The sequence below is a fragment of the Neopsephotus bourkii genome, unplaced genomic scaffold (genome assembly GCF_033783945.1).
Source record: "Neopsephotus bourkii isolate Nb327-2 ecotype Australia unplaced genomic scaffold, CSIRO-AGI_Nbou_v1 NB_795, whole genome shotgun sequence".
Taxonomy (NCBI): domain Eukaryota; kingdom Metazoa; phylum Chordata; class Aves; order Psittaciformes; family Psittacidae; genus Neopsephotus; species Neopsephotus bourkii.
The window spans coordinates 1,153,226-1,177,848 of NW_026901291.1; the positions used below are offsets into that span (position 1 = coordinate 1,153,226).

Below are 24,623 nucleotides of genomic sequence, written 5' to 3' on the forward strand. Positions count from 1 at the left end.
GAGGGAGCACGGTTTTCTTTTACGACAGCTCCAAAAGTGTTCCTTTTCTCAAATGGCACTACAGTTTCCCTGATTCAGCAATCTGGCCTGTCAGGATCCTGCTAAAATGGGGGGTCTGCCTCCAGGGCCTTGGTATGTCCCATAGATGTGACTGCAGGATAGCTACCCATAATCTTGCAGTCGGCACTATGCAACCTGCAGCTGTGTTGCAAGTCAAACCTGGAGCTGCAGGCTCTTGTTTGGTTTTCCACCTTAAAGTTAGTTAATTATATTTCTTGACTGTGGGCTATGGTAGGAAAACGTAGCTCCTATCTTGAATTTTGAAGATGCAGGTGGTGTGACTAAACCAGAGCACATGAAAACTGCAGATGTCACTGGCTTGTATTGCATTGAAATAATGCTTGTGTTCCTATAGTAAATGATCTCAAAATCCATTGTCATGTAGTGCTGCTCATGTCACGCTCAGTGACAGGTTTCAGATTGCTTTGTAAAGGAGAGCAGAACCACAGTTTTAAACATACAGAAATTGATGCTCAGAGAGGGGAAATGATTTATGTGAAATCACCCAGTTGGTCTGGGGGCAGAATCTCTTCATCTGAAAATTCTTCCTTTTCTGAAGGCTGACCTCAGCAAAGGCAGAAATGTTAATCATGGAACAGCTTCACAAAGGCTGAAATTTATCTGCCAGAGTTGACTCCAGAAGTCCCTTGCTGGACTTCATTCCATGATTGATGTATGGCTCTTGACATGCACTTACTTTTAATATGTGGGTACAGGACTTCTCTTTTCTGACAAAGCTCATGGGGTTTTCTTGTGTGCTAATCTTCAAATGAAGCGTTCTCTCGTTCTTGTGCTACTCTGTATGGTGGTGAACTTCAGCTCCAGCACAGAGGTTGTGCCTATAAAATAAAGGAAAAGCAGCCTGATGCTTCACTTACATGCCCAGAGAACTTGACTTTGCATCTTGTCTGTCTCACAGGCATCTGGTCCAAGTGTGCCTGACACTGTGCTAGTTGTTTAAGTTGGCTCTGGTCCCACTAGATCCTCTGTCCATTGGGGGATGAAGTGGAATGTGATTGCACACTAATAGATACCTTTAAAATGTAAGCTGGAAGACTAAGAACTGTTCTGCCTGTGTACATTTGTTATGACGTGGGTTCTGTGGTAGCTAATAAGGAACCTAATTTCTTGCTGTAATCTCTCCATGCAGGACACCAGCCATGATTGGATGCTCGTTTGTAGTGGACCGAGAGTATTTTGGTGAGATTGGCTTGCTTGACCCTGGTATGGAGGTCTATGGAGGAGAAAACATTGAATTAGGCATGAGGGTGAGTAACAAAGAAGAGACACTGTGCCATCTCTTATTTGCAAATAGAGACATGAAGCTGTGGCCTAGCAGAATAAACTGTTAGGTACACTAAAGTAACTGAGATTGCAACACTGTCTGGTACTGACAGTCCTGGTAAATGAATATTCCTGGCCTTACTGGCCTTGAGAGAACTGATGTTTGTGGTCTGGCAGATGCAGCACCAACTGAAACCTAAGGCCAGGCTGGTAGGACTCAGTTCTAATGTTCTACATAGCATGCATGATGAATGCTGTGGTATTTTAAAGCTTTCAGGCTCCTCCTTATAGACTTAAGGAGTTACAGGTATTCGATCCTGTCAGGTAGGTAAGTGCAAAGTGTGGACCAATGACTTTGAGACAGCACGAGTCCACCCTGTGCTTCTGGACTTCTGGGAGGTTTGATACTTGTGATCCTTTGCCCTTGTTTTTAAGGTGGTACTTGCCAGCAGGTCCTTCTGAAGTCCAAGGAACATGGCTTCGCTTAGCACTTGGGAATGAGGCTACTTAATGTTGCATGAACACAGTTTCCTCATTATAAAGCTGACTGTTTAATTATTTTTCCCTTACTCTTTATTCCCTGCTTCACAGTAACACGTCCCTGGTGCATGTAATGTGCTCATTAAAGCATATATTCTGCTCATGGTGAAACACTGAGCATCAAATTAGTCCATTCTTTATCTGACTCTTTTCTTCTAAAATTACTACAAACTCCTTCACACCAGTGGGCTGAGGAAGAAGGTCATTGCAGCAAGAGTTTGTTTTCACATATGGGTGTGTATTTATTATTCCAGCATCACAAGAGGGATAGGGTTTGTAATGGGGCTGTGTGAATACACTGCTTATAGTTTAAGGTGCAGAATTCACATAGGGGACAGAAAAACTGCTCCCACAAATCACCCAATTTCCCTTAAGAGGGTCAGGCTATTACCAGGATTGTGTGAGCTTTCCTTTATCATTGTGCAGGGCTTTGAGCTGTTTGAAACTTTTTCCACATGGCTGCTCCCAGAATAGATTGAACACTCTGGCAAAACTCTGGCGTAGCTGATGAATAAGCCTCCTTAGAAACCTGAACGCTGTCGCTCTTCCTTAGGCGAGGAGAACTTGCTGAGTACAATTAGGGCTCCTGGTAAACAGAGGCAAAGGTTTTAATAGGATTATGAAATGGCACTTGTTTGAAGAGACAAGGATTTGGAGTGATTGAGGGCAGGATTTCAGGGGTTGGGAACCTGTTAAAGTCTGCAGAAACCTGGGATCGAGAAAACAGCTCTCATTCTTTGTAGGGTTTTTCTGTTGTGGGGCAATGGCAGTGTTGGGGGTTTGCCTTATAAAGCGTAATTAACCCTGCTGTTAAAAGGCTGTATGTAAGTACAGGATTATGAGTGAGTTCATTCTGAAACAAGCTGTATGTCCATAGCATGGATCTGTTACTCTGTTTTCAGCCTGGATCTAGCAGGGTGAGTAATATACAGTGTCTGCCTCCTAATTTGCAAGTCCTGTGCGTGATCCCCTCCTGTGTGTCTTTCAGAGCTGTCAGAAACTAACAGTGTGAAAATGCACAGGAACCTTCTCCCTTCTCTGTAGGATATTTATAAAATCACTGTGGATTTTTTAACTCCAGAATCTCAAAGTCAGTCACAAAATATCCCTCATTTCCCAAGGCCTGGCTGCACTGACCCACGCAGAGATATTTGGCGTATCCCTACACATGCACAGAGGGATGCTGGTGCCCATGGGTGATTCTTCTTGTGTGGAGCAATGAAACACAGAAAAGGGAAGGAATGAATGCATGAATGAATAAAGATCAAGGAATAATATAAGAAATAGTAAAATGTGGGGAAGTGGTGGCACTGTTTGAAGACAGCCCCTATTTAAAATAGCTGTAATAATAATCCTTTAATTTTTTTTTGCATACTATTATCATGTTACTACTAAAAGAAAAGGGATTAGGTTTGGAGTGTCTGAATGATATTACATTGCAATTAATGAACCTTCATTTAAGTTGTTTTAATAAAGTGACACAGGGAGAGTTGGTGAAACTGATGAGCTGATTTGGGAGGATACTGTTTGATAACACAGCTAATCCCCCTTAAATCTATTGTTTATTAAAATATCATCATCTTGGGTATTCCACTGTTGGCTTTTCCATCTAAACTCCATAAATGGAAATATTTAAATAATTAGCCTGAGTGATTTTCTGTATTGACAAAGCAGTATATAAACTGACTGGAGCTACCACATCTATTGAAAATGCTTAGGGCTCTACTGTTCTTTTTTATCTCATTTTATGAGTAACTTTCATATTGGTTAGAGCTGTGACATTCTCCCAGTGGAGTAGCTTTGCAGTGAAGCCAGTGTCTATTTGCCAGGCTCAGGAGATTCTGGTTTGGCTGAGAAAAGCACCAGCTGTTCTGGGAAATGAAAGGGAGATGGACATGATTGCAGGCTTGTGATAGTGAGGAATAGATGGACACTTATCTAATGTCATCTTGTACTGTATTTTTCAAAGATGACAGTTTCAGTGGAGGATGGATAAATACAGGACTGAATTCTGTTATGGACAAATGGTGCTATTCTCTGTGTGTTCACCAGCCAGCCACCGAAGTTGATGGGAATTGTCTGTGAGCACCTAAAAGCTGATTTTGGCCAGGAATTTATGAAGTCAAATTGTGGCTGACTCCTCTGTGGATGAGGTGCCCTTCACAAGCACAGGCAACTTGGTTTCTTAACTGCATTCAGGCACGCATCACACTGCTGCTCTGCCTCCTTGTATCCTGGTTTCATTCCAGCTGTGGTTCACCTCCCAGCCTGTAGGCAGAGAGGAAGAAAAGCAATGGTACTTTCTCCTGCATCAAAGCTGTGGGATGTGTCTGTGCCTGAAGAAGACACCCTGAACTCAGAATAGATCATGTTCATCTTTGCTGCTCCTTGACATCAAATGGTCTTTCTGACCTGTAGAACAGAGAGATGTCCCAACAGTTAGAGAAATTGAAGCAATGCTTGAGGTGACTGCAGGGATCCCTTTAAGTGAGGGTCGCACATTATGACCCTGTAAGAAATTGCATCATTTGCAAGTGTCATGAAAGTTCCTTTCCTAGTGGGAGCTACAATAAACTTAATTATTTAGAAGGTGATCATATAAACATTAAAAGCCTAGTTTATGATTTAACCTAATACAATCAGTTTACGATGCATCTTTTTATAGTGAGTCATTAATCATTGCACTAAGGATCTCTCTCTTCCTCTGGTGCTCTAGTGATAAGGTGAATGAATTGCTGTTCATTTTATTTTGTACCCATCAACTGTAATGGTGGGTGGGAAGAGATCAACCATTTATTTTAAAGGATGCTCCAGGACAAATTAAATTCTGCTTCCACCATTAAGAATCCAAACAAATTAAATAAAAAATACATTACCACACTGACAACTGAAAGCTAAGCTTTTTCTCTTTTATGGCTAGCATCAACTGGCAGCGCTACTGTCTTCTTAGTAGCACTGTGATACACCTCAAAGGAGGGAATCTGCATCAGCTGATGAATGAGTGTTAACTCAGGGATTTGAAACCCCACAACCAAACCACAAAACCAGTGCACTCACAAACTGCTGACTTACCCAATTTGAGGTATCTTAAACCTACTGCTCAAGAGGTCCTGGCCAGAGGAATCAGTTGGAGATGTCCCCAGGTACGCGTGTGACAAATCATCTCTATGGAATTCAAGTGACAACTTAGTGCTTATGGCTGTTTGTGACTTTGGCTCATGCAGATGTGTCCACAGTAACTTTGGCAAGTTTTGGGAGCTGGCAGTGTTACAGTACAGTTCATCGGGCCTGAAAAGAGCTGCCTGACAATGGGATAAAAGCTTGGCTCGTTTGCGCTCTCTGCTGTTGCGATTACCTCACTGTGGTGGCCAGGCTGCCTGGCTGAACTCGGGCATGGGCTGTGTGTATAGAGATGCAGTCCCACCTCTGGGCTAGGCAAGGAATACTGTGTGTCCTGTAAAAAATCATGGTGCAGATTCATTGAACTCTCAAAATGGGGAAATGAAAGTCGTTACCCAGCACTTGCATGCACAAGCAAATCACTGTACTCTCCAAACTTATGCTTTATGGCCCAGCTTTACTTTCTTTACAACCAGATGAGCTGCATTTTCTCCAAACAGAAGTGCTAATGGTAGATTGTTGAGTAGTGAGTTCTTGACCTGATTTTATTACCTTTAGCTAAGGAGATTTAGATTTCTTTGAGCAGTCAGTGTTTTAAATGCAGATTCTGGACTGATATGCTCTCATATTGAGGTCCCTTCCAATCTCTAACATACTGTGATAATAATGTCACAAGGCTTATGTATAGCAAACTTTAATTCCCAGTTCTGGACAGTGCTTTTAACCCTGTGTGACTTGTGAGGCCAGGCTCCCAGCCTTAGAGCTAAGTAGGGGCCCCAGTCTGGAGAGATTCTCAAAATGACAGGGGTTTTGTGACATGCTGTGGTAAAATACAAGTGAAAACTGTACAAAAATACAGCTGAATCAGAATGTCTTATTTCAGTGAATCAAAAACCTTCATTGGTATCTTGATTGTCATTTTTAGTAACATTAATTTGGTTTCAAATGAGAAGTTTTAAAAGAAAGTGGTTTAGTTTGAAGAGGTTCAGTTGTTCAAATGATGTTAACAAAATACACAATTGGTGACATCTGAAATAGTAGTGCACTCTGTCCTTGGACATGCCTGCTCACACTGGAGTGTGATAAATCTGTCTTTTCAGCATGAAGTTAAATGCCATTAAAATGCTTCTGACCAGTTATGCACTGAACTCTGCCCTGCCTAAGCAAAATCCTTATAAGAATGTAATCTTCTGTTATTGGCAGTTGCCCTATCATAGGCTGCAAAGATCTCTGTGATAAATATCCCAGGTCTCACCTGCCAGATAAGCCGTGTAAGTGAGAGTGTCCTCTTTTCCAATTCCAGATTAATTTAACATTTTGATAGGCATTTTCTAAGGTAAAAGAATGTTAAGCTTCTAAAGTCAAGCATTAAGAAATCATGAAAGGATTGAATTCATGGTGCCTGGATTACATTAATTCACAGCTCCTTTTCCCCTTCAAAGTAGGGATTGGAATATTCTGTTCTAAGGTGATGTGCCTGTAAGATGAGCCAGGTCCTCAGCCCATCTAAATGTTCAGCATCTTTTAATTCCAGCAGAGTTTCATTGATTCAAACAGGATGAGATTAGGCTTGACATTTCTATATAGCAATAATGCCTTGTGTCTGGAAAAGGAGACAGGCTTAGTTGTGAGGACACTCACACAGGCATTAAATCCTAGGCTGCTGAACCCTGGAGTGTCTGAAGTCACCGTGAATCACTGCTGCCCCATTGCCAAAGTGTGTGAGTGCCAGTAACTGTACTAACAGCTTGGAGAAAGCTGTTAGCAGCTCTGGTTACTCTGGTCCTGGCTTTGCAGTTGCATCCTCCCTTAACTGGTGCTTGTGCCTTCATGCAGTGAACCAAAGAGATGCGCTGCTGTCAGCAAACAAGGAAGCCATGTAAAAGCAGATGAAGAGGACAGGCTGAATTCCGTGTGACAGCTAGCGCCAGGGTTCACATTGTGACATCAGCCATGATTCAAACTGGAGGATTTTCCTTGTAAAAGGTTTTCCCATAGGAAAGAGAAGGATGTGAAAATGGGCACTTGGCCCACTCCAGTTAAGTTGGGGTGCTGGGGTTTTTCTCTGCCCAGACCATTTACATAGTCTTTAATTGTACTCTAAATGGGACACAGAGTCTTGCTTCTGGATTGATAATCCAACTGCAACCTGGCTGCAATTTCCTTGAATGACAGTGTGCCTTTTTTCTTTATATTTTGATTTTTATTAAATTGAAGATAACTGTAACCTTGAATGAAAAGCAGTGGTTTTATCAGAACACGGTGCAGTGGTGCTCTAGCATGAAATTGCCAGCAAAGTGTAGGACTAGAATTTGTGAACACCGTTAAAACCACTCTAAATTGGGAGCATTGGAAATAGCTCAGGAAAGAGCATCTGGCCATTTGGCTTCAATATCACATCATGCTCCATGGAGTGAAACATTTTGTGTTACAAACTCTTTCATGTACTAGGACATTATAAAAGCACAAGGATGGAAATTTCAGAAAGAGATCAACAGTGAAAGAACTGGAGAAAGACAATGTTTCCTTACTCTTTGCTGCTTTCTTTTCAGCCACTTCTCTGCAGGTTTAGTCTACATCTGACACAGGTTCCTCTGCAGTGGCAAGTGTGAACTGAGAGAGAGAGGAAAAAGGCACGGAAGGCGACTGTGCTAATTGCATTGAGATTGAAATAAGCTTCACTTGCCTAATGATGAGACTGAACCAGAAGCCTAGAGATGAGCTACAGCTGGTCAGAAACTTTCTCTTATAACATGTTTTCTGTTGCAAAATGACAGCTCATCTAGAACTCCAAATGTTCTGTAGAACTCTACATTTTGATGTGGGTTACCAAAAGCCTGGGTTGGGCTGTTGTGTACCCAGAGGTGAGCAGCCAGCAGTCTGCTGGGTCCAGCACACCTGCAAAAGGCCAACTTTGAGGTTTTTGGAACGATCTTTTTCAGAACTCTTACAAAAGTGCTGTGGAAGACATCATTTTTCCACTCAAAAAATGAAATGCAGAAGTGTTTGTGTTGCAGGATGCTTGTGTTGCAAGATGCCAGCTGTTCCCAGAGCAGGGAGATGCCCATTTGCTAATTGACCTTTTGATTAGCTCCCCAGGTTGTTCTTGTTTCTCTGGGGAGGAGAGGCTTTATCTGACCCTCTACTAGGTATAAAGGGCTCTTAGGATGGCAGGAGTTCTTTCAGTCTGTCCTTCTGCAGTTAGAGCAAAGAAGTGTGTTGTGTGTGAAGGTTCCATGACTCAGACCAGCAGCCTGGGTAAGTCCTGGAGAAGCAGCCTCTGGATGTGGGACCCATAGTCCAAACTGCTTTCCTTGGCTGTGGCAAGGCTCCTGTATGTGGTTGTGTGGCTGGAGGGTTTTCCCAGATCCAGGCAAACCGTCTCATGTGGGAAAATGTACCTTAGAGGTGAGATTTCCAGGATGTTCCATTCTGGAGTGCAGGGCCTGGAGATGGATCGTAAGCATTGAGATATATAACTTGCCATCTGTTGCTGAGGTGTTACCCGTGTAGGAAAATTCAAGTCACCATTATTTATGATGCCAAACAGGGGCATGTAAATCCTTATTCCTGGCAGGTGGAAGTGTTCTTCCTGTGTGAGCATGAGGAAGACAGAGCTGATCTTTGATGAGATGTGGGATTTAGGTTGTTTTCTTTTAATTCTGCCTGGAAAACTTTGGGAGGTAATAGAACATTTTTTACTGTATGTTTTGCAGCCTGCTAAAGAAATGTCTACCTGACTAATAACAACCATTGCAATAGCGTTGCCTCACTAGAGCAAAGCATGTTGAGCTGCCCTGTGTGACAGGTACCTCTGAGCTGAGGAGCAGGAACAGGAAGGAATAATGCATGTACCTGTTGTCGAATGAAGGTTCCCTCCTTTGGTGCCAAAAACTTGCATCATTATCTGCACTGTGTGTAGCACTCAGAAAAAAAAAGGCAATTTAACACTTTGTGCGAAAGAGACAAGCAATTTCCTTTTAGGGCAGCATCTGTTTAGCCACCAGTGAGAAGGTTTTAATGCAAGCCGCCTATAAATTTGGTTTTACTAGTCTGTGTAGTGCAATGGGAATACCCACAACAGAGGAGCCCCCAGACAAAGTGACTGTGTTGTATACCAAGGAATACTGAGGGTTACTCACCAGCTTGAGGAGTCTGTTTCCTACCCTTCCTCTTCAGTTTGCCCATCTGCTAATGGCATTATCAGCTCTTCTTACTTGTTTTGCAGTTAATGTTTCAGAAAGGCATCTGTTGGCCAGGCACCTTGCAGAGAGGTGGCGGGGGGGAGTGTGTGTGGGCATGATGGGCGTTTAGCACAGAGTCAGAACAGCAAGCAGGTGAGTTGTTCATCTGTTGCCACCTAATATTCCTGTGCAAGTAAACCCTAAAATGGTTTCTCAAGCTTGGCTTAGTGTTATGATCTTGTCCTTTTTGGTGTTGGTGGCAGTGAGCATTTTGCTTGCTCATGTTGTAGGAGGACACCCGTGGTCAATTGTCCAAACAATAGCAACAGAACTAAAAGCTCATCCTGCAGAGGTTCATTTCCTTTAACTCGGTGCCCTTTAAAAGCTTTGGGGGAATGTTTCATGGCAGTGTTTTGGAGCATGTGTGCAGTGGAACACCTTTAGATCACACTGGCTGCCAGGAGCTGGGAACTTGGTAATACCCATTTACCGTATTGTTCTGCACTTTTTGTCATCATTATTTTGGAGCCGAATTCCTGCTCTGTTTCTGCGTGAGTAAATGAAGTCATTCCCATAGGGAAGGAAGGAAAAGAAAACAAAACCCAATAGCATATCTCAAAAAAACTATTATAAGTCTCCCTGAAAAAGTTCCAAGATTCTCTCTCAGATTTTGTTTTGTGCATAGTTAAAATAGGGAAACAGGTTGGATGAAATGCTTTATTAGCACCTTCATTGTAACTTAGAACTCCATATGTAGTTGCGTTGGTTGCATACTGCAGTTAGTCTAGATCCATACAGGCAAATCATGGTTGCATCTTCATATGTCATTGTCAGTTCTCTTCCATGAACACCAGATTGGATTGCCAGGGTTAGATGTGTATATAACGTGCAAATGCATTGGTCAAAGTGCCAATTGCCTTCCTTTGGTAACTTCCAACATAACAGAAAGGTGTTAGCTATTTAAAAGAAAGAAAAAGCAAACACAGAGTGGTGTATCCGTCATTTCTGTTTGTATTTTAGGCTTGGAAAAGGCAGACTTCACTGAAAAATCGTATTTCATATGACATACAGAATTTATAGCAAGAGAAATACAGCCAAGGAGAACCCAGAGAAGCATCAAAATCCGCTTGTGAAATCTGTGCTAGGTGCAGCTGCGTATTAAGTATTCAAGTGTTTTGACTGTAATAAAATAATCTATTTGCGTGTTTCAGTAAAACTGTAGCTGCATATTTCTACCTAAAATGCCACTTAGATTTCCTCTGCATCTGTAATGCTTGTCATTTACACAAATCTCTTCCTATTAGCAGAAAAACTGTTCAATAACTTCAGAGCGTGGCACACTCGGGGGAGCAGCTAAAGAAGTATGCCTTCGTTTGACCAAGGGGAAACTGAGTCAGGAGGCTCTAACAGTGTCCTCTGTGGATGTTTGGGAGTCACTGGTTTAAACAGGCTTAATTGTATTTCCTTTTGATTGTCCTGAATTCAAAGCCTGAAATGATTACTGGGAGTTGCAGCACATGCATGTGTAGGAAGAACTGCACTTCAAATTCTTATGTTCCTTTAGGGCATGATTGAGTGAGGAGAGGACAAGGGTAAAGGGTTTCAAGAGAAATAAGCAAATCCCAAGGCCTGCTCCTAGGCAATACTGAGCACATTCAAAGCAGTTCTCATGAGATCTGTTTTCCTGTTCCCGTGTCATGTTGAGCTGTCAGGTACCTAGTTGGTCACAGAGTTTCTGATGTATCTCCTGCATTGCCCTTTCTGGCTGGATCACCAGCCGCTGTCTCTGTTCCCCCCAGGGAGGGAAGGTAATGTTAGTTATTCTCTGTCTCTTCCTTTGCCTCCCGACACACCACGAGTGGCCCGCATGGGGCCAGTCTGGCAGCAGCCTGCCAAGGACAGCATCACAGCATCAGGTACCATGCTTGTGCTGCTGCGGGTAGACACAAGTCATATTCCTTCCTCACTCCTTTCCCTCACCCTTTTTGCTCCTTGTCAGAAGTTCATTGGCATTGAACATCTGTACTGCAGGAGTGTGCAGGTGCAAGCTGCACCAACGCACGTGCTGGGCTGACTGGTAGGTCTGTGACCACTGTGTTGTCAGTGGTGTCGTCTTCCCTACCCCTCTGTCTGTGGTCTGAGCATCTGTTGCCCTGAGGTTGTTCCCTTAGCCCAGAGGCATCGATCTGCGCGACCCAGCGAGCCCCAGGTTGGTGCTGACAGGTTCAGCTCCAGTTAGCTGCAGTTCAAGGTCAAATGGGACTTCAGAATATGAATAAATGTCAAGGTTTGCTGGCACATCGATCTCCGTCCTTTTGATTACTGCCAGATCGCATGAATAAATTAGCCTTGACAGGTACGATAAATTGTATAGGCTACTGATCTCTAACAGCAAATGTTAAAGAAGGACGCGGGAGGCCTGGAGGGGAAAATACCCTCTGCAGATGCTTGTAGTAAATGAGGTGAGTCTTGAGACAGTGCTCAGGGGATGATGTTCAGGCAGGAGGAGGCCTTTTGCTCATTTGAGGTTCAGTGCCAAGCTGGGGCACGTCTCCTGCTGAAGTATTGATTTCCTTTGTCGGAAGGAGTTTGGGTTAGTGTGTGTTACAAAGCGAGAGCACTTTGGCTGCCTTTTGCATCAGCTGCCCTTACCCATCCAGAGTGGCTTTCAAATGGCTTGGTGTCAGGCCTTCGGGTTCCCAAGAGTGGACAGAGGCGACAGCTAAAATGAAACAAAAGGAGTGGCATTGGCAGTAGCTCTTCACGTGCTGTAGTACTGTAGTGAGCTCTGTCCATGCTTCATTTGTGATCTTTGTCTTGCAGGGGCTTTTTACTTGGAAACCAACGCAGGTATTGGGAGTAACTTGCATGACTTGTAGCACATGTTCTCTGCTTTGTGTGCTCCTGTATAACTGACATCTTTCATTTCCCTCCTATGCATAAATATTAGGAGTATCAATCACTGCTTAATTATTCTATTTTTTAAACAAGGAATTGTTATCTTTGATTGCTAAATGAGGATGTGAAAAGAATTTGAGGATAGAGTGTGGTTTTTCTGATACAAATTCACGTGTCTCTAAGAACTTTGTTTTCTTAAATCTAAAATCAAATATTGCAATGCTCTCCAATATAAGACATATCGGAAGGCCAGACTGTCACAATCATGTAGACTTGTTCTTTTCTGTGTACTGTTATCCCTTTAATTAAGCATGCCCTCATTCTGCAGCATTGTACACACATTCTGTCTCCCCATCTTGATATCTTGACAACTCATCTGTGTGTTTGTGTATATATAAGTCTGTGTATGCATATTTATATGTATCTAGAGATCATGGACTAGTGCTCATTTTGGGCCATTTCTCTCAGGGCTTCTGTGAAATAGTTGGGTTTATGCTGAATAAATCATAGTATGATTAATCAAAATGCACAGTTTCAAAGACAGGAGCATTTTTTCCTCCCAGAGCAGAAATGTATGGGAGTGCCTTATTTTGCAGCAAAAAAATTAAAGGGAGAAACTTTGTTTTGGCTTCAGTTTTGCGAAATGAAAGTAAAACAGTCTATTTTCATTGTGAACATTCTGCATAGCTCCATATAGTCTTAACTATAAATACACAACCATCAGTTTGGCATGCAAATGGTCCAAGTATTATATATAATTGATAGTGTATGTATAATTTAAAAGGGACTATTATAAATCTGTTGTTTATATGCCAAACTGTTTGGGCTGATAGACCCTCAATGTATGTATGTTATTGAAATGGAAGGGGTCACAAAAAGGATTTTTACTTGTATAGAAATGCCTTTATGAATGTAGAAATCAGGTAATGTAGACAGAGGTTGAGAAAGAAGGCTGGGAAAGAGAATGGGCTGTTCCTATTACAGGAACTTCACCAGATGGATGGTGTACATCACACACCATGCCTGTGATCAGGGTTTTAAGAACAGCGATGAGGAGAAGAAGGGAATGGGGTGTGTTGGTGGAAAGGAGGGTCAGGCACAGTGCTGAGTGGTAAGAAGCAAATTGATTGGTAAGAAGGATTTGAGAATGGTAAAGCAGCTCTTGCAAGATTAGCCAATGCAGGCAGGTGGCTCCAAGCCTTAAAATGTGTGCTGCTCTGATTACTGGTATTAAGGGAAAACAGTGTTTACAAAGTGGTCAGGAAGAGAATGAAGATTGTATTTTGATGGCCAGGGAAGTATTGTGCTAGACTTAGAAATTAGGCAAAGCAGCTGTAAAATAAGGAAAGCGTTAGTATTTCTAGTATTGGCCTTCTTGAGCACTTAAGGGTCCATGTGTTTTGCTTGTAGCATCATGCTGACCTGTTCTCTGCGCTGCAGCAGAAGTAAGAAGTGTTTTAGAAAGCAGAATTAGGACCCAGGTTTGTGTCATCCTGTGCTTAGCAGCAGCTCTTTGTGTTATGCTTTCATTTACACAGGTTACTCATGGTTGTCTTAAGCAGGAAGCGCAGCAAAAAATATCACAAAGGGAAATGGGGTTCATTTTTCTTGTCCCTCATTAGTCTGTTTTCAGTACCTCTTCAGAAAGATAGTGATGTGCAAATGTGGTAGCAGTTCTCCCCGTTTCATTCTGTCTGTTTTAATTAAGCATAGCCCGTTGTCCATCTTCCTGAAGCAACATTTCCTGGCATTTCAAATGTCAAAGGCATTTTCTACATGAAAAATAGCAAATTCTAGCACTTACTAAGTTGTTTCTTAGACCTTCATACAAAAATTTTTCATTTACATACCTTGTCGGGCACTGATCTTTCTTTCTGTTTTGTTTCTCTTTTTTTTTAGCAGGGAAAGCCAAAAAAAGAAGGATATAGTGCAATCTAGCACTTTAGTTTAAAATTTAGCAATGAGTCAAGGCACAGCCAAAGTAAGAAATTGAGGCAAATGTGACAGCAGAAGGAAGGAATGATGATAGGGTGACTTGGGTGAATTGCATCTCAAAAGGTAGCTTAAAAACCCTGTAATCTTTTCCTTTTGATAAGTAAAGACAGGGAAAAACTTTCCTTCAGTGGTATTAGCTGAATGTCTACACCCTCTTAGGTATAGGAGCAAAGTGCTGTGATTTAGCAAGACAGAAAACCTTTAACTAACAAACAGGGATCCATGGGCCTGCTAGAGATTGCATGATAAATCTTCCAGCCAGCTGCATATTGACCTTCTTTAATTGTGATGTACAGCAAAAGGGAGTATCCAACCCAGTTTGAATGATATTCATGCTTTCCTGGTGTGTGGGGTGGATTGCTGTTCTAGGTACAGAGGCACAGCAGCCACTAATCATAGTTTACCATTGATCTGAAGGGCACTTGTTTTCAAAACAACTCTGGTAAATCCAGTGCTGTTTAGCACTTGTTATCACATTAATAAAGAGCTGACGTACTAACCCTCTTCCTTTCATGCCTTAATTTCTGCTTCTGTCACTGTGAGGGCTTCACACAGTATTTCTGCATTAACTCAGACACATGAGGACTTCAGTAAAGAATATTTGTATCCTTTATTTTTTCCCCATTAGTGCTGGCATCTCCTGCCCAGTACAGGTAATGAAGAGCATGAGGAGTGTAATATGAATGGCTGACTGAAAACCACCCCACTGTTTATGTATAGATGCTTTCACAACAGCCTTTGGGTTAAACAACAGATCTGCCTGGTGATGTTCCAGCGTACAGAACCAACCAAGGAGTAAGGAAGGTGTAAATGTAACCACACTGGTTGTATGTCAGGCCACAGGGTGAGAGCCATAGAAACCAGGTGCAGAGGGAGGTATGTGTTAGACTTTGTTCAGTTTCCAACCCTGGAAGCATGCGAGCAGCACTCATGTCATCCTCTCTGGGGCATCTTTGGGGTTTGGGCATCTTTTGCATTCTGTGCATTGAGCTGGCAACGAAGTGTTCCATGGGGTTAGTGGAGATGAGCTGCTACTCAAGTGCATGAGACAAATAGGCAGAACCAAATCATCTTGAGCTAGGCAGGGGTGAGGTTGAAAATTCAGAGAATGTGCCTTCCTACTTTGTTTCAGTTTTTCTTCCAATCCTAAATCCCTTCTTTATGGCAAGTCTTTAGACCTTTTCTCCACCTTCCGTTTTCTGCTCTTGCCAACGTGTCTTACTCTTTCTTTCTCATCACTCTCCTATCCCTCTTCCTTTCCTGGCTCAGCTCCACCAGGCCTTAATGTTCCACACATTCATTGAGCTGTACCAGTTAGTTATGAGCTCAGTGCTGCTGTGGACACCAGACCTCTTAAGTACGTAAGCAACTCCCAGGAAAGCTCATAAATGTCTTCCACAATGGATGTTCAAAGTAAGGGAAGCATTGGAGGTTCGAGGAGTTTCTTGCTTAAGAGAAGTCTAGACTAGACAAGGAGAAAAACCTATTACTCAGAGTAGGGTATAAAAAAAAAAAAAGCCTTTCTAATAGCAATAAAAACTAAGCAGGGGTCCCATCTGTGACATGAAACGATGCTGTAAAGGAAATGGTTTAGTCTGAACTGAAATTAATTCAGAAGAACAGTAGAAAGGGCTTCTTTTTTGTAGGGAAATCAGCCTTTGATCACAGAGCTTTCATTTGACTTCATCGCTGACTGTAGACTGATAAAGAGTTCTGGAGATGCTATGCATTTGAAAGGAAAACCTGAAATTTGAAACAGCGACCTCAGGAAGTGAACCCAGAGGTGGATGCAAACAGAGGAGGGCCAGGATCAGGTGCATATGGAGAAGTCTCTGAAATCCTCAAGGTCTCAAGAACTAATTCTGTTCTGAGGTTTGTCTCATATATCCCTTATTGCCTCATTGACTCTTCTCCTTCTTTGGTCTCTCTTTCTCTGTGTGGTCACTTCTTTTCAGTGCTGCCTTCTTTCTTCTCATCCATTCATCACTCTAGGCAGATGGACAAAATAGCTAGAAATAACCTCATGCAAAAGAGAATCCAGTGTTGCCTTTCATCAAGCTGATGATAGACCTCAAGGCACCGCACCACACAAGGGTCAGGTTGCCTAAAGTGGACATAGTTTTGATATAAAACAATTGTAGGCTGTAGAAGTGGAATAGAAAACAATATTTAAAATTATTTCAGTGCACTTACACATATCTGTATATCCTGGATATTGTCAGAGATGGGCAAGGTGATCTCTTCATATGCATTGCAGCTACATTGTTTAGGGATGGCTTTAATGCTAATAACTGGTTGATATTATACACAGGTTGATTTAGTTGGTTAATGTGGATGTTTCAGCTTATGTGCATGAGTGTTCCTAAAGTAGACAGGTTTTTTGCAGCAACTTGGCTGGGGTGGCGTCAAGCTGTGGCTGACACATAACTGTGCCAACTTATGTTTTCTGATCCAGTCAGTCTTTCCCTAACTTTGAACTAAAACATCAAAGTATCTTTATATATATATATAAGCAATCACTTATGACCGTGTATTGGTTTGCATCAGTAAAACGTTACAGAAAAGTGTCTTGGGGAGCAGTTTCTGTGGGCATCCAATGTAATGGGATTTGAACACCTTAAACAAATAGATGTGTGCAGACTGATTGCTTGCATGCAAAGCTGTGTTTTAGTAAATGGTCAATGTTTGTGGTTAAATTGAGTGAGTCCATGTGCACACTGTGATGCTGCTGACGCTGATTGTTCTCATTTCCCTGTGTGAAGAGTTTCATCCAGTTGATTAAGGAGTAGATGCATCTCTGTATGACTTTGGCCAACATCAAGCTGTTTAGCAATTAGTCACAGTCATATGTTAACAATAAATGGCCAAAAACTTAATCAGCAAAGCATGATTCGTGAAAATGCTGCTCAATTTGCGAATTACTTGTAAATTGGAAAATAGTCAAATCTATTTGAAATGATTGGTATCATCAGTCGGAGACACTGACTAATATTTGCAGCTATTCTGCTGTTTCACACGTATTTAAAAGGTGACTCTTTTGGGTGTCCATCTTAATGGATCTTGGTTTCCAGAGAACCTAAGCCTTGTGTTTCAGGGGGAATTTAACTCTGTCAACTTGGCTGCCCAGCAATAGGAGCGCTTTCTCACCAGTGTTCCGTTGTGATTGATAGGCAGTAAGGTACTCTAGAATGACAACTTAATACCTTTCTACATATCCTTTAGCTGGATTCGAGTGACATCCATGTATTGCCTTTTGATGCCAAACACTCCAAAAAGTCATTTGTAAGACTCTGCCAACATCTCAGAGAAGTGCAAGATGTCATTAACCACAACAACGTGGTATGTGGATTTCCAGCCCAAATTTTAGGCTCATATGTAATGTGCATTCTGCTATATGTGGGCGTCAGAATTCAAGAAGCCTGATAAATTGCTGTTGGGGTTCGTTAAGAGTAGTATTTTGGCAGTGTGGCTGGACAATTGCCATTAATATTCATAGGAATTTAACAGATAAATCTCCTTGAATAACTTTAGAAAATTTACCCTTGATGTGCTTTACATTTCAATAGGCTGAGCTGTGTTTTGAAGTTCCATTTGAGAAGGGTAATGTGATATAATAACGAGGGACATGCAAAAGTCAGTAGGATGCATATTTCTACATGACACTGGAGGCTTACAATACTTTTAAATCAGAGCATCCTAGAATACGATTAATGAAATCCCCTTTAACCTTAAGGGATAATTTTTTCTAAGTGATCCACAGGGGATTTGGCTGTTAAATTTCCATTAAGGGTAATGGGATTCACAATATTACAAAGCAAGTTCCCCACTAACCCTGCTGAAGTTCTACCCCCTGCAGCGATTAATCATACCCATTGGGCTCGTTAATGGAAATATGAAGCAAATTATCTGGCTAATCATATGTGATCAATTAGCTCTCTTGCAGTAACTGATTGCAGGCTACTCAAAGCCAACGCACCGTTCTAAGATTTTATAGCCAACTGACAAAAGACAGGGTGTCACTGTCACGGTTGTAAATGCCAGGGCAGCTCACAGATAGCAGGTACCAAGGTCTGCAAGGACCAGATCCGCCTTGTATACTCCTATCTTCCAACTCCTGGTGTAAATTCTTCCAGTTTCCCTCTGACTTGCATCCCTCATAGCAGGTCCTGCAGGTGTCTCCCACAAGGGGCGTTCTTCCCCCATTGCCTTTACCAGGGCATCACTGGTTTTGTGATGGAGTTCTGCATTTTCTTACTCAGCCCCAGCCAGAGGCTTTGTGTTTGCTTCTAGTCTTCCAGGAATCTGCATTTCCAGGCTGTGAAATGGATAAGCTGGTCTGAATGGCGTGGTTGTGCTGGAATGCATCTTTGGCTCTGTCCTTTGAACTGTTATTCTCCTGCCTGGTAGCTAAACTCCTTTACCCCGTTTTGCTGGAACTGTTTTGCAAGGAGCATTCTCTGAGGTTGTGAGCCGGATGGATTAGCATGCCAAGGTCTGCCCTCAAATGGCTGGAGAGAGAAGAAGCACTCTAGCGTATCAGCTGAAGAGCTCACTCCTCACTGTTGCTCTGCTTAAAGATGGGAAGCTACACAGTTTACCTTTTCTTTTAATGCTTGGTTAAATCTAAGCCACTGAATTGATTGGTTTGGGGGCCAGCATTCTGCAAAGGCTTAACGTGCCACCAAAGTGAGCCTTACGTAGGCTGCAAACTCAGCTCTTGAGGATATTCTTTGATGTACGTTACAGTCTTATGGTTAAGCTAACTGGCAAACATGCAAATCCAGGGATGCCATGCAAAATCAATAGCATTTCTTCAGGCAGAACACTAATTTATTGCTGCACTGCATGACTGTGTCGTTTTCCTAATGAATTCTCCAGTGTGCAGAGGTGCACTAAACAATGAAGATAAATACTGGTGTTCAAAGAAACATAATGCAGATTTATAGCCATAACAGAATACAGAGTGCAGATGTTTTGCATATAACCAAGATTGGTTTATGAGCTTTTTCAAGCAGGGGTATCTGTATCCTTACTAAGGGCTGCTTTTCAATGGAACTCAAAATGAATAAAGCAACAGGAAACTTTGTAAAATACATTTTGGCACCATCCAAACGGCAGTGTCATCTGTGTACCCCGCTGCATGTGTTTCAGCTCTTACTGAGAGCAGTCTGATGGCATAGGTTGGGCCATCAGGGAAAGGTAGGTTGAGAAGGGAGAAACCTCAAGATCACCTGAGCAGCTTTGATCACAGATGTCATTGAAAATAGGGCACTTAGAAAAGCACTTAGGCAGTTTTTAAAATCCCTCCCAGAACGTGTATTAAGTAAGGCAGGCCCCAACATATTGAACAGCTTTTCATTGCCCTACTCTGTCAATTGGCATGGAAACATTTAGTACCTTGTTATTAATTTTTATATATTCAGAAGCTGATTTCTGCAGAAATCTTTATTTTATTTCTTTTTTTCTTAGTGGGAAAAATGAAATTAACTGCTCCTATTATGCTATGTTTCCATGGGGAACCTTACTAATGCACATAATATACAACAGCTGATGGCAAGTGATGATAAGTTGTTTATACCATTGGGAGCTCTGGAATGAGTGGTTTACAAAGCCGAGTAAGTAATGAAAGTCCATAAACAAGATACTCCACAGAGCAGCAGAGTGACAGAATTTTGGCTCCAAGTTTGAGGCTGTTTGGCTGGTATTGGAAATCCATATAACATCCTGTCCTCCTGGCATCTGCTGCTTTGAGGAGGTTCAGTTCATTACAATAACAAATTTGAGTTAAGCATGATTGCAGCCTGTGGCCTGTTCGATGGATGATGGCCTTACTGGAGCATCTTGTATCTTGGTCTTAACACTAGTGGGGACTACCAGACAAGGCCTTCATGGTCATTTGTCACTTGCTGACTCTAGGCAGGGTTCATGTGCTGATTTGTAGATAATACAGGTGATCTTTGTAGCCTTTCTGATCAATTCAGCCTAATTAAAGGAGTAATTCTCTGGGTTTAGGGCCAATTTACCTTTCCAAGATGGTATGAATGCCTGCAGCTCAACTAATAATGAGGTAACATCTTGGAGCCAATTAAGTGCAAATGAATCAGTAGAGCCCATTAGGCTTGATACAGTTCAATAAGAGATGGAGCGAGTGAATTTTTCTTTGTTAGAAACTCTGGTGTTTTAGGGAAAGTTAGAACATTCAGTGCAGCTTTTTGTGCAAGAATGTCAGGCTCTGTGTTCCTCAAAGCAGTCCATCTCCTTTCGCTTCAGCCAGCATACTGATGGTTTCCTAAAACAGAGCTGTGCTTCCTAGAGGTTAGGGATTCAAAACAGCCCATATGCAATATTTTTCTGCATGTTATTTTATCAAATGTTCTTGCAGAGCAGCCCTCATCTATGAAAGGGTTCTATTAATAAAACCAGCTGTGGAACAGGAAGACAGAATGGTGTTATTAGTAACTGCGAAACCCTTTCAAAGCGCTATTCATCATCCAAATAATTTACTAAATGGTTTCTGAGAAGAACTATTAATTAACTGGCAAGAAAGAGGCACATTAACATCGTTTCTTGCACTGTATCTGTTGGCTTTGTGGGCTTGGACCAGAAGAGAAATCATTTGAGAAAACAGACAAATTTTAGTTGTCCCCTCCGTGGGCAGAATATCACAGTTATTCACACTGTGAAAGCTCATTTGGATTGAGGCCAGAGGTAAAGGTGCAGTAGCTGCTTGAGACTCGGTTCTGGTCTCCTCTTGTCCCACCAAACAGAAAGCCCTCCCGTGCAACTTCTCTTCTTCCACCCCAAGAGCAGAGCTGGGTCCTGCTGTGCCAGTACCTTGAGGCTGAACAAACAGGCTTCTCTCTGAAGCATCATAGGGCACCTCTGCTGTGGCTCTGCAAGCAAAGGCATGCAGTCGCTCATGGGTGTCGGGTACTTCCTTCACGTGCTGGCCAGAGCTACTGCACTGGGACAGATTTGAAGTATTGATTTTTTTCTATAATTTGGGTTTTCTGTGCTTCATTCACATGTATCCGTGTTTCCACCACATCTGCGCTTGTGTGTGCAGATCATTTGTTCTAAAGTAGTGTGATGTGCTGGTATCAGAGGAAACACAGTGATGTTGTAGGCAAAGTGTCATGTAAGACATGAGTTCCTGTAACAAAGCTTTATATAGATCAGAGTAAGTAATAGCAGCCATCAGTGTTCACTGTATGCGTCGGCTGACTCTCTATAATGAGGATTTTGCTCTCACTAGTAGGATAGGCAGGAAGGGGAGGCTTTCGCTGAGTGGACTTACCTGCCCTTGCTACATGAGCAATGCTAAAGCTGTGTCAGTACATGGGATGAATGCAGTTAAAGGCTGAAATGAAAGTTCTGTTAAGAATGACCAGAAAAGAATTACATTAGTAATCAGTCCCCAGTCATTTCCAAGATAGCACCCATGCAATGCGACTGACTTCTCAAGCTTGGAACTAGAGGAAGCTAAGATAGGATCCTTTTCCCATCCATTGACATTCACCAGTGCATTCTCCCAGCATCCTTTCCTCTCTGGCAGAAGCAAAACGCATCTCATTTCCCTTGGTCTGTTGCAGCTGATGGCAGCAGGGTTGCAGAGATGTATCTGAAGACAGCGTTTGGCACAAAGCACTGTGTATTTCTTTTGTTTCCCTGTATATGTAAAGCCTCGATTTGTTCTTGCACCCAGGTATTCACTAGAACAAGATGAAGCAGCTCGCTTTCTAGTTTCCCATCTGAAGCAAGGGAATAAAGAAAGGAAAGGAGATTGTGTTTACCTGAATGCTAAGAAAACTGACCACACAGTGGCAGCCTTTGTTACTGTAATTCAGCCAGTTTAGAGGGTTAGGAAGGCTATGGGTGAGTTTGAAAAGGCCATTCAGGATGTCAGCGTTAGCCTATAATATAAACCTTGGGCTCACTGCACTGAATCTTTAATGTGAGATGGCCATAAAGTCGTTAGATGGGTTTTCCCAGCATGTGCTATGTAATCTGCACTGTTCTTTCACAAAGAGAAAAACCCTGATTGAATAATTGAACAGAGCTGGTAATAATGAGTGTCTTATGCTTCTTTGTCATGTGCATAATGGAAGAGGACAGCTATACAGGTGATGAGCTTATTAAATAGATGTATGGCATCATTTTCAATGCTGAGCTGTAAATCAGAAACCTAATGGTGTGTAAGTTTACAGGTGTATAATGTGTTAATGAAAGATGAACAGCTTGTAAGAGGGTGTTGTGGACAGTATTTCCAGCCTAGTTGGTCTGGTCAGGTGCATGCAGCACTTCCAGGACACGTAGGCAGCAAGGACCAGTGTTGCAGTGGTGTTTGCAGAGTTGTAAGGTTTTCTTCTATCTCTTTAACAAATCCTGGATGGGGTGCAATAGGTCAGCACAGTACAAACACTTTATACGCACTTGTTCCAAGTGTCCTTAGTGAAGTTGTTTTCCTTCTTGTCTTCTGACTCGATGTGTGTTTACCCACTCCAGTTTTAGGCTGCTTCTCCAGCAGACATAAACGCATTTCACTGTTCAGTGTTTCACTCGAGTGTTTCAAGAAGGTAGCAGTGAACTATTTACTCATGTCAACACTAAAGACTAAATCACTTGTCTCGGTTACATGTCTGTGACAAATTCCAAAGTGTTTTCTGAATTTGATACATCCTTTCAGTGAAGACGTTAAGGGAATGACTTGCTGATTTGATTCAGAAGGAGTAAATCAATTCAAAGTGTGAAGTCAGCATGCGTGTGTGCAGAGGCCTTAGATCGCTAAACAAAGATCTTCAATGTAGAGCCACTTGCACATGAATTAGACCTTTCATAGTTGTCCAATATGTTTATTTAGTTACATGCATTCACTTTGATATCTTTTAATTAACCAGTCTTAATTATCTTTGTGTTGACAAGTCCTAAAACATCAAAAGCAGAAGTGTTAAATTGTGTCCTGCACCACTAAAACCTTTCAGTGGATATTCTGTTGTGCTCAGCCCATGTTGTAGGCTGATGAGAGTGAGTTGGGCTCAGTAGTTGTTATCCGTGGATAAATTTATATACTGACATCACAAGAACAACTTGGTATCAGTCTGGTGGTAAAGAACAAGGCAGCTTTTCCAGAATGAAGAATTTGCCTAACAAAAACTTAAAATATTGATTCTAACCTCTTTTTCCCCCATGTCCTAAGCTCTTCCTTCTCATTCTGCTTTTTGGCAACCTCAGACTTCCTTAAAGTGTTCCAAGCATCCATGAGAGTAAGAAATATGTTAGCCTAACCTCTGGAGACAAGCCTCCATCTAGAATGAGAATCAACTTGAAGTTCTGGACTATAAATTTTATTCGTGCCATTAAAGCTGAAAGCCTTTAGCTGAAGATGGACCAAGAGAGAATAACATTCAGACTTCTGAAAAATGGTGTGATTTACAGTAATGACACAAAACAAAGTATTGAGTTATCAGCACATTCATCACTAGATTTAGTGCAGCATCTCGAGATAACTTTTTTTTTTTGAATGGTGTTTCCATTTGATTTTTATGAAGCAATCTAATGTTTCTTTTTCATGCACTTCAACTACCCTTTTGTGCAAGTTATTACCCATCACTCCCATTAGGCCTTCATTTATCTACCCTGTGTAAACCTGCTGATATTGCATGGTTTTTAATTCCTGAGATACGTCCTAGGACTCACTTACAGCCAGTGATAAAGGGGTTATGTCTGATGCTTTGCTAGGGGAAGAGCGTGGCTTCCTTGGAACTGATAATGGCATGGCAGTCCACAGCAGTCCAAGGTACAAACCAGGCAGCTGCAGTGGATCCACATTCATATTCCCCTTAAACTTTGCTTATTTTTCAAATGTGTTCTAAAGCCTCATGTCAAATATTTCTGCCTTAGCAAGCTGAAAGCTGTTGATGATTTTCCAGACATAGTCCTTTCAGAGCTGTAATCCTGAAGGAAGCTGAAAGGTGCCAGACTCGCTATTTCTGATTTCATGTACCAGTGAATTAGAACAGCTTGAGTTTAGTGCTGGCTTTTGGAAAGCTTGGAAATGCCTCATACTGTTGGAACTCATGCTTCATGCATGTGCTTTACTCCTTCACCTGCTCGGAGGACAAACCTGTCTAACGTATACCTTGTGCCCACTGAGGTGAGAAATAGGGAGCCTTGTAATATTAATCCCCCCCATCTGCCTATTCTTGCTCATACTTGAGGTTACCCTAATGGCATTTTCCATGGTGCTGACCTGCGAGGTTTATTTTCAGCCTCCTCTTCAGAGAGACCTCTCTTCCCTGTTTTAAAGACCAGATGCATGCTAGGTTTTGTGAAGGGCTGTGTGGCTCAGCGCCTGGGTGCTGGAACTGGCTCAGTTCCCAGGTCTCTGGCTCAAGGAGAAAGTCGGTTATTCTGGAGAAAACCAAGTCCTTGTGACTTCCATCAAGATGCCAAGAGGGTTTCCGTTCTCCAGGGGAAACATTGCCAGAAGGGGCAGGCTTCTTGATCCTGCTTTATTTTGCAGGCCTATGTATCTGGCACCAT

General features: G+C 42.1%; 1 protein-coding gene and 1 long non-coding RNA gene across 5 annotated transcripts in view; one reads left to right on the forward strand and one right to left on the reverse strand.

Annotated features, from left to right (window-relative positions):
- GALNT9 (polypeptide N-acetylgalactosaminyltransferase 9) overlaps window positions 1-24,623 on the forward strand; it is a 141,518-nt gene that overhangs the window by 70,874 nt on the left and 46,021 nt on the right. For 2 of the 4 annotated variants that reach the window (XM_061355324.1, XM_061355325.1), the window contains one exon: window positions 1,211-1,328. In XM_061355324.1, the coding sequence (XP_061211308.1) occupies window positions 1,211-1,328 (118 nt within the window). Of the gene's footprint in view, window positions 1-1,210; window positions 1,329-8,165; window positions 8,263-24,623 lie in introns of those variants that run through there. The other 2 variants (XM_061355329.1, XM_061355328.1) reach the window with 2 other exon arrangements.
- Window positions 3,307-5,055, reverse strand: LOC133213263 (uncharacterized). Its single transcript, XR_009725748.1, has 2 exons — window positions 4,957-5,055; window positions 3,307-4,152 (listed from the first exon to the last, which is right to left on the reverse strand). It is a non-coding gene; the product is annotated as an uncharacterized LOC133213263 (long non-coding RNA).